Source organism: Polistes canadensis, unplaced genomic scaffold, assembly GCF_001313835.1.
Source record: "Polistes canadensis isolate GaletaPanama2010 unplaced genomic scaffold, ASM131383v1 scaffold_23, whole genome shotgun sequence".
NCBI classification, from domain to species: Eukaryota; Metazoa; Arthropoda; class Insecta; order Hymenoptera; family Vespidae; genus Polistes; species Polistes canadensis.
The window spans coordinates 461,784-472,529 of NW_014569570.1; the positions used below are offsets into that span (position 1 = coordinate 461,784).

The 10,746-nt window shown below is 26.7% G+C and overlaps 1 protein-coding gene across 1 annotated transcript; it reads right to left on the reverse strand.

Annotated features, from left to right (window-relative positions):
- Positions 1-332: 332 nt before the first annotated feature.
- LOC106783610 (proton-coupled amino acid transporter 1-like) lies at positions 333-9,590 on the reverse strand (the record flags this gene model as incomplete). The annotated part of the gene is given in 9 exon segments (XM_014742297.1): positions 333-648; positions 1,217-1,386; positions 1,489-1,667; positions 2,754-3,026; positions 3,340-3,424; positions 5,307-5,579; positions 6,045-6,164; positions 6,274-6,371; positions 9,505-9,590. Coding segments are annotated over 8 exon segments (1,428 nt in total). The 3' UTR covers positions 333-382.
- Between the last annotated feature and the right edge of the window lie 1,156 nt (positions 9,591-10,746).

Sequence of the window (10,746 nt, forward strand, 5' to 3'; positions counted from 1 at the left end):
TCTCGATTAATCTCTTCTCGCGAACGAATGCGTCAATAGAAATCTTCGATCGACAAGTTTTCGTCGAAGCGAATTATTATTATTATTATTATTATATATATATATTTCTTTTTTTTTTCTATATATATATATTTCTTTTTTTTTCCTTTTGTTTCTTTTTCCTCCTTAAAATATCACCTACGGGCACGTGAGTAATTTTTATTCATCTAAATTATTAGAAAAAAAAAATAAAATAAAATAAAAAAAGCTTAACACACTGCGTGCCTATGTTTTTCATCATTTTGCTTTTTTTGTTTTCCTGTCTTTCCATTTGTTTTTTGTATATTTATATATGTATATATATATACGTTTTTTTTCCTCAGCAAATTTCAAAGGACTAATTTTAATCATTTTGTGGTCCGGCATCAGGACTGAACGAAAGTATAATGTCAACTATACTGACATAAGTTCCAACTACTAGACCTATCAAACCGAACAATATCAAAGCGAGATCCTTTATTAAAAATATTTTGTATGGGCCTAATTCGTTTGGCCAGAGAGCACATATTTCAATTATGGCTGGAAATGCTATTCCAAGGGCGGATAAACACAATGCTCCGAATAAAGATATGAAAAGGCCCAATCTTGGTACTGTGATCGCCAACGTAACTGCAAAATAATAAACAATTGTTCGTTAATTATATTTAATTCCTTTTTTTTTTTTTTTAATATTTTTAACTCTCCCCCACAGTGTATGAATTAGGGATTAATTTTGTTCCTCAAATTTGTTTTTCGTACTTAGACAAATCGATAACAACATTTAAACACGTTTTTCGAAGAGCTAAAGTTTTTGTTTTTTACAAATCTAATTGCACAAGCTTAAAGTTTAATCAATGTACTATTAAAAGTATCTCTATCTTTTTTTGTTTCTTTTTGTTTTTCTAAAAGTTCATAATTGTCAAATATTGTTGAGATTCTAATTGATCCTGTGTGCATTTAATGATTCGTTACGAAGGATTTATTTGTTAAACAATACTAAAAATCATCGATGACAAGCATTCAATTTTGCAAAAGTTTTTCTTTTTAAAGTAAAATTACGTAAAATTTAAAAAAGAATCTAACGATTAAAGTATTTTTATCGCATACTGTGTGTTTAAGTTGTTAATTATTATATTTAATAATTCAGAATAATTTGTATATATAATATATCAATTTTTGATTTATTAATATTACTTACACGTAGCTAATGTAACGAGAGTTCTGCAAACATATTCCCATAATATTTTGCGATTTTGTATACGTTGATTAAGATAAGTGTTCCAGATAATATCCACAGGTACGTATCCTTGTAACGCGTACGTTATAAAAATTGCTATTGCGAACATGATCTTGATAGATTGTGCCATTCTACGTTGGAAAAGAAAATATTTGTTTTTTATTTTATTTTTTAATCTGTAAAGTGGATATTTATTTGTATTATCTTATATTTTATTTGAAATATAAACTTACACTTGATCTTCAGGTAAATTAAAGGTAACACTTCCACCAGCACTAGATCCATATTTTAAATAACCAAAGAAACCCATAAGAATGTAAAGAGTAACGATCACAGTCATACCAATGTTAAGAACACCACAATATCCTCCAAAATATTGCGGTGTTTTCATATTATTTTCCAATGCGATTATCTGTAATAAATCATTTTGTATGAGAACCACTGGCATTTCTTCGAGTAATCATGGTACGTTATTAAAGTAATAACACGCATTGATACGATACATTGTTGCTGTCTCCTTTAAATGCTGCACTCTCGAACTCGCAAATATACAGGGTGTCATATTTGATATATATATAAATATTTAACAAATTTCCCATTAGTATTCGAATCATCATTGATTCCAAATGATCTCACGTTTAATCATATTATATATATTTAACTAATTATCAATTATCATTGACAAGTTTGATTATCACGATGTTGTTCATTGCAAAAAAAAAAATGAATGTTACATCTCTGTTACTAGTGAAATCATATCGAACGTTTCATTTGAATATTGACACATTGACATGGTTTTCAATTAAAATAAAAGAATTTTTTGGATATAATTAGTATAGATGATAGATTATTGAATTAAAGATTAATTTTCGTATTGATTATTTTTAATGATTAATCTTGCTAATATTTTATGAAATTTATATTATTGCAATAATGTGTACTTGGATAGAGGAAAAATAAGACACCCGTTGTAAGCGAGCATTTAATAATTTATGAGCCTGTGTCATTGTGAATCGTCCATCAAGTGTCGACTATTTCTGATGTCTTCTATAACCATTGGTTATCTCACGTTTCAATGATCGTAGATAACCGATAAAAGAATTTTTATCCTATTCATTTTTGTCTACAATATCTTGTTAAACAAATAAGTCAGTATAAATGAATATATATTTATTTTAATAAAAATAATAATTTTGTAAGTGTAACAGTATAATTTGATGTGTAACATTTATTCCGATTGAGATATTAATAATTTAATTCTGATATTATTTGTATAATATCGATCATTAATATTTTATTAAAAATACCGAGACCACTTGTAGAAAATATTTATAAAATATTAACACAAACGAAAATTATCGAACCGTTAATTTTTCCTATACAAGCTCGTTTTTCTTTCAAGGGAAAAATATTCAAATTTTCTTGAAATAAAATATCAATGATACTGATAGCTATTACTATAATCACAGTGAGAAGTAAAAAATTACGTGAAACTCACCACACCTACTGCTTCCAAAGCGAATAACGTCGTTCCAAAATATAGAGCAAAATTTCTCACAGTACCAAACATTTGTCTATCGCTAATCGATGGCACATCTTCGAACATGTAAACTATTATCATTCCCAGTCCGATGAAAGTTATAATATTAGCTAACGTAGAAAATGGTGCCAATAATTTCAGATTTCTAATGTAGTTTATCAATATCAGCGGAAGCAACAAAATGAACATATGAATTTGTATATCCAATGGTTCCCAGTACTGGTCTGCCACCTGTATTCATCAAAACGATTTATCATTAATAAATTTATGATCATTGGTCGTCAGCACACATTTAATATTTGTTCAAAATTTATAAATTAGATAATGAATATATGTTATATATATATATACGTATATATATATGCATATACAAATAAATATATAAAAAAAAAAAAGAGAAATAGAAATATTGTTTCGTATTTTTTTTTTCTTTTTTGCTTATTCATTCATAAACTGCTTTGTTTCATTTGCATTTGCTTCGAAAAAAAATAAATTACAGCACATTAATTTAATCTTCTTCTAATAACATTCTAGATTGATTTACCTGCTTTATATTTTTGGCTACAAATACTATGTAAACACAGCAAATTCCCAATTGATATGCTATCATAAACCCATCTACTAGTCCTCTGAAAATAATATCACATTCTTCGTATTATCTTTTTACCTTTTTTTTTGTTTTCTGTTTGTTTTTTTTATTTTTATTTAATAAACAAATTTAAAAGCAATTAAAAAAGTATACTATTATTTATATTATGTTATGTGATCGTCGGGATTATTACGTTTTGCAATTAAAATCTTATGCTGCACTCTGTTATCGATGCTTTCTTTTTTTTTCATCGTAACATCAACAACAATAATAACAAAAACAAAAACAACAATAATAATAATAATGCTATTGTGAATAGGCAGCATGCTGTTATTCGTGTATTAATTATGTGATCGGCTTTTTTTTTTCTAATTTCTGCGATGATACTTATGATTATTTTAATAAGCTTGATCGTTAGTATTATTTTCTGTGCAGGCTCGTGAATATTATAAACATTTTAAATATTATAAAAATTGCTTCTTTATGTGTAATTTTGTATATTATACATATATAAAAATATTACGGTGTTCTTAAGGAAATATGATCAATCAAAGTGTCTGACCATTGCACTTTGAAAACGGCATTCATTGACTACTGCGGTACTTTGTACACTTGCTGGGATGTATTGGATTGACCAATAAAATGTCTGACAAGGGGAGAACTAAGTTGACAGGACAACGATAATTTTTTTTTATTTAAATTCTACACAGTGATAGGGGCCCGTGCACTGTGCAAACAGTAAGACCCAATGCTTAATGTTTCAAAAAAAAAAAAGAAAAATAAAGAGAGAAGTTTCACGTGTATTTTTATATACCAGTTTGTTTCAAATGAAAAAATAAATTTTATCTACAGTTTAATTCGAGAATATATTGTGCGAAAAAATGAGCGGGTTGAAATGTTTTGAGCTTATTACGGGAAGGAATACAAAATTTAGAACTTAATTATTTTTCATAACATGTTAGACTTAAAACTTTTCAACCCATATAGTTGTTTATTTTTATGCTTATTTTTGTAATCTTTTTTACACAAATTTGTAAACATTTCTATATCATTTTCTTTTAAATAAGACATTTTTTTGATTCAAATATAATATAATACTACATTGTCTGATAAAACAAAAACGTTACTACTTATTCGTCAGACATGTGAGACCATAACTACTTGATAGTATGCATCACATCCATTGTAACTTCAAAATTGTATTATTTAATTTGTTTCTTTCTTTCTTTGTTTTAAAACAATTCAATCGATATGTTCTCAAAAATATTAATAAAAAAACATAGCATATAGGATTTCGAAGGTATCTCAAGTTGGGAAAAATAAAAATTTTAAATTAAACCGTCCACTTCTCGAAAGACCACTCAGCCATTTTAATATCGGAACGTAACATCAGTATCGGTCCTATATCGTGGTACTTAAAAAAAACCTATACGCATATACAATACACATGTATATACATACGCGTATCGGTGTGTTCAATCTCACGTATTCGTAAACGAAATCCAACCACGATTTTCCTTTTTTCTTTTTTTATTTCTTTTCTATTATTTATTCTACCCAGCCAGTAGTAGCCATTAAGAAAAGATTCATATTATACTAAATTTGTAAAATAAAAATAACATAACGTCCTATCCGAATCGAATGTTAGATTAATTTCATTTTGATTTTCTTTTTTTTTATATATATATATATATAATTATCTTTTTCCTTTTCAAATTTTTAATTGCACCGTAAAAAAATGTGGGGGGGAGTGCAAAAGCAGTGCGATTGACTGAAGAAAAAAAAAAAACAAAAAAAAAAAACAAAAGAGAAATAAAATTAAAATAGAATGAAATAGTAATAGAAATTTAATAAAAAAAATGTGTTGTTTATTTTCTTTGAGGGGTGGAAGGAGGAGCAGGGTTTTTTGTTTATGTACTTACGGTGCATACGGCGAGAACCATTTAACACATCGAGGACCTTGCTCGAGAGCACACTTCATACTCATTGGATAACTGAGTATAGGAACTCTTAACCGTTTACATAATTTGTATTGCGCCCTGACAAGTACGTGTAAGCAGTATGTACATAAAGCTCCGATAATGACGGTTGCTATTACACCGGTCACAAGGCCACTATTACAAAATGCATTTGGCATCGCAAGAATACCGGTACCCAAACTGCCCTTTAACAAGTGTATCAATGTTTCGGCATTTCTAGGAAACAAAAAAGAACAAAAAGATGAATTATAAAACACAAATTTATATATATATAAATACCTTTTAAATAAATTGTTCGCACAATTAGATTTTTAATCTTTTCTTTTATATACTTAATAAATTGTAAATTATTTATATTAGAAAAGCGCAGTGAGTGTAAAATCATAATAATAAAACATATATAATATATATTTTTGTAAATAATTTTTGATAATAATTCAACACGTGTAGATAATATTGTTTTAATTTGAAATTAAATATTATCAAATTTTATTATTGATTAATATGAAAATAATAATAATAATAATATGATTATTATATATGAATATTATTATAATGAAAATTATAATATAATTAATATAGAAATATATTTTCTAAACCAATAAGATTGAGACGGTGGAGAATAAAAATGTTCAATATTACTTGTGTAATATTTTGAATTTATATTTTTGTACCACTTACGAGGTTGGATTAGGTACATTGCGATGTTTATGAGGGTCATAGGATTCCTCGGAATGTGTCGTCGGTGACATAGGAGCATCCGGTGTACTTAGACCACTACTTGCTAACTCGTTGTTAACTCTGAAATTAAAATAAATCAACGTTTCTTACGTGACTCATGGAAATTTATTTTTTTATTTGTTTTTTTTTTTTTGTAACAACTTGCTTCTCCGAATAATAAAAATTATACTTGTATGGACTTTGAGGGTCGATAAGTTGCATATTTATTGTCTCCCCCTTTGCTTTCTCCATGGCAGTAGAAATTTATTTACTCGAACCTTAGTGTCACTGTAAAAAAAAAGAAAAACAAGAAGAAAAAGAAGAAGAAGAAAAAATCTAACAAATCATATTAGTCCTTGAATCTTCGAATGCAATTGTTTGCAACGATTCATTGAAAATAAAAAGAGAAAGAGTGAGAGAGAAAAAAAAATATGAATAACAAATGTGTTCCTTGAACTATGCGATATTATATTATGTTTAATTTTAGAATATAGTAGTTCGAAGGATAGCCATAAACTCATCGGGATTATTTAATAACTCTTTAACAAAGGGTTAATCTAACAAGACTATACGTCATTTAATAGTTTTAAACGAAATGCGTAACGTGTTTATAACGAACGATATAAATCGAATCTATTTTTGTATTCTTATTGTTGTTGTTGTTGTTGTTGTTGTTGGGTTTTTGTATTATTTTATTTTAATTTTTATCTGATACTCTAATTAAACAATTGATATTCTTTTTTTTTTATATGCTATACCTATTTTCTTTTTTTAACGAATTTTAAGAAATATTATCTTTCGCGTGTTATCTTTGTATCTTTGAATACCAAGAAGATACGACCTATATTTATTAATACTTACTAACGTTAGGGTTTTAATCAATTGGCGGATGTAGAGCAATACGGGTTCGATGAAAACGTCAATTTAACTTTGCAAATCTGTTCGTAGACGTATCTACGTATACAGCTTTAACACATTTTTTTTTTTAACAACTGATTGCTCTTAATTATTGCATTTAGGTCAAGCGTGGTTGGCTGAAGGTTATAACGCGTGCCTTATTTCAATTTAATCATTTTCTATGGTGATAATTTTGTAATATTAATAAGCTATCTATTAATCGTAATCTAATATTATTCTATTTCAAATATTTCTTTGAAAGAAAAAAAAGAGAAAAGTTTTTGTTGTTGAGGCTTAAAACTTTTCAACCCAACCTCGTAAATGATTCAATGTGATCAATATTATATTTAATTCTGATGCAATCTTTATTACGATTAAAATAATACGTAATGTATAAAATATTTCTATACAATGATAAAATATTTGTCGATTATTTATTATAAAAAGTAATTGCAATTAATTAAAAATAAAATACCGATCAAATAAATGATAATATAAAACATATAATACAACAAAAAAAATAAATACATAATATAAAATATAAAAGATATGAAAAAATATATATGTGTTGATTATTTATTAAAAAAATAAAAAAAAAACTAGCAAATAATTAAAAATAAAATAATGAACAATTAATATTAATAACGACACGTTTTTATAACAGTAAATAATAATCGTATTTGTTCAAGTAATTCGTAACAATTCGAAAATAAGGAAATCATTAGATCTAATCGAAACGGAGATCAATTCAATTCATCATTTTACATATGCGTTCATCGGTCTCGTCTAATATCGTGTATTGCATGCAAGTGTCATTTATGTTAAGTCAAGTATCGTGGGACGTTAAAACCACGATAACATCGCAATCGTCGTTTCTCGATATTAATGTACTAGAAACACGCTTCTATTTTTCCATTTTTTATTTTTCATTGAACATCTCTTCAGTTTCTCAAACGTATATATATATGTATATATATATATATATACAATGATAAAAGATTTGAAACTCATGCACTAAAGCAAATATATATTATTTGATCTTTTATTGCATGGAAAAATTTCGAAAAAAATAAAATTGAATTAAAATGAAATAATAATTTGTTGTGTATATTATTTATGGTTGTAATAATAATATTCTTTTGGCACTCTTTTAAACGGTATTTTTCTTTTTTACACGATTGACCATAAGAATTATATGTCTAATTATAAATAAAAATGTATTTTTTTTATATATTAACACACACACACGTGTTTTCCCATTTAAAAATAAATTCTGAATATTTTATATCTTTATAAATAACACTATATTAAGTATCGCGTATTATAGAAACACTTTTTTAATATTTGAAATACTAAGAAACAAAAAAATCAAAATAAATATAACACATTATATTACACAAATTTCCAAGATTACTTATAACCAAAATCTAATATTACAAATTTCTATATATACATAAATTTTTATAATAGTAATATATTATATTTTGTTCTCAGAATTCTATATCAGAAAATAATTGGATAAAAATGTTAGAAAAATGTTGAAAAGAAATTTTGTTAATAATTGTAAAAACATGATAAGTACAAGATACATACATTGTAACAATTCTGCTTCACAATCAGTGAACATTTCCGGACTACGATTTCGCTTTAACTACTTCTTAACTAGCTTAGATAGCAAGCAAGGACATGGAGTCAGCCAAGTTCAGTCAAACGGAATATCAAAAGACTTTTAAGTTCTTATCAATAACATCGCGATGCAGAGTGCACGCATATATTCAACGTCAATTCTCCCCACTCTGATATAGATCAAGAATCTACCCCATATGTTGGATTAATCGTGAACCAACGAGATCGATTCATATATGTATATATATATATATATACCTATGTATCTACATGCGTACTTCATTTTTGTACATAGGCTGATATCGATATCGTTTAAAGTTCTTCCTCGAATATTGCTCCTCGTATATTACCATTTTACCATTTTTTTTTTTCATTTTTTCTTTTTTATTTTACCTTTCAACAAGAAATTCTACCAATTTTTTATTTTTGGACACACGAATTTTCAATACCATCATAATTAGTTAAGATAATTTCGAAGTTAAATAATAATAACTTTTCTAATGATTGTTAATAAATTGAATAAATATTATTATAGTGTTTAGATACTATCTAAGATAATATACGAAAGGTATTTTAACTTTTATGATACAAATGAATAGAAGTTTTTACTTGAATAACTAATGGGGAAAATATAAAATACAATTTGTTCATATATAAATCTTGTTTGTTTTTTTTTTCTTCGAGAAAAATAAATTTGAAAGTAATCGAGTTTTCAGCTCAATGATTTTTTCGTTTATTTCAATGATCATTTGTATGCTTGTTAAATATATATTTACAAATATTGTCAATATGATTAACGAAGAAGATTTTTCATTTACGAGATTGCAAGTTCAATTTGTTTGTACTAATTACAGGACACCGTGTATAATATGTTCTATATTATATTATAGAAACTTACCAATTAGATTGGAAATAATGTTTCCTTCGGTAACCGTTGACGCAAAAACTTATTAGTTTTTCTTGATTGTTGGTAGTAAATGCCTCCTATTGAATTTACAAACGACACACAATTTAAGATTAATTAAACATTAATTATCATATGAATTTAGAAGAGATAATCAAAAATACCTGTTAGTTACCTATTATACAAGATTACGTAATAATGAGATAATCATAGGCAGGACAATGGAAGAAGCAATATGCAAAGTGTACTTGGACAAATGAATTGGACGATGAAGTATGATGACGGACGAGCTGAATCAAACAATCTTTTAAAACAATCAACGCATTTTCATCAATTGTGTATACCGAGAAATCTAGTTTCCCTTTTTTTCTCTTTCTCAACACGTCATATTATTCACAATTAATCGAATAAATCTTGTTTAACGAGAGAGATAACAAAGATCATACTTTCATTGATTCATTTTTTTTTTCTACAAATTCTTTCTAAAAACTATTAATCATTATTATCTCACAAACGTATACCTATTATCCTAATAATAAATAATTAGAAAAACAAAATATAATATTCATATTCTCTATCTACGAAAAAAGTATTCAAAATTTGATATTTCTAATCGTCATTTTATTGTGAACAATAAAAAAGATCATAGTTTCAAAATTCTTTTTAAAAACTATTAATCATTTTTATCACACAATCTCGTATACCTATTATCCTAATAACTATATGTAATGTTAAAAATTTGGATATATTTCATATTTTTATATGTTTTTTAATCGTTTAAATTGTATATTTTATTTAGTATCACTTTACTGGTCAATATTTTTTTAGCACAATAATATCGTACGATGGTCTCGGTACTGAGAGATACGGACAGGCAGCTTTATTGTAATCGATCTCCTAATTTTGACTTCCTGAGAGAGACCATTAGGGGACTCTCAGTCAACTGCTCGTTCGCAACTGTGTAGGAACAATGTCACTGGAATATATTTACACCTCCACTAATTTTAGTCGGTTCAAGGCTTATCCTACCTGCTGACATGTACTATTTTAAATGACTCTATATTATTTATACTAACACACACGTTTTAGGATTTAGACTGTTCAATCCACCTTCACAGTTTTCTGCTAGCCAACTTAAATACCTCCCCCTCCTCCTCCTCATCCTCCTTCTCCTCTTTCAATCTTTTTTGTTTTTAATAGTTTGTTTTCATTTCTATCTTTCTCTCTCTCTCTCTC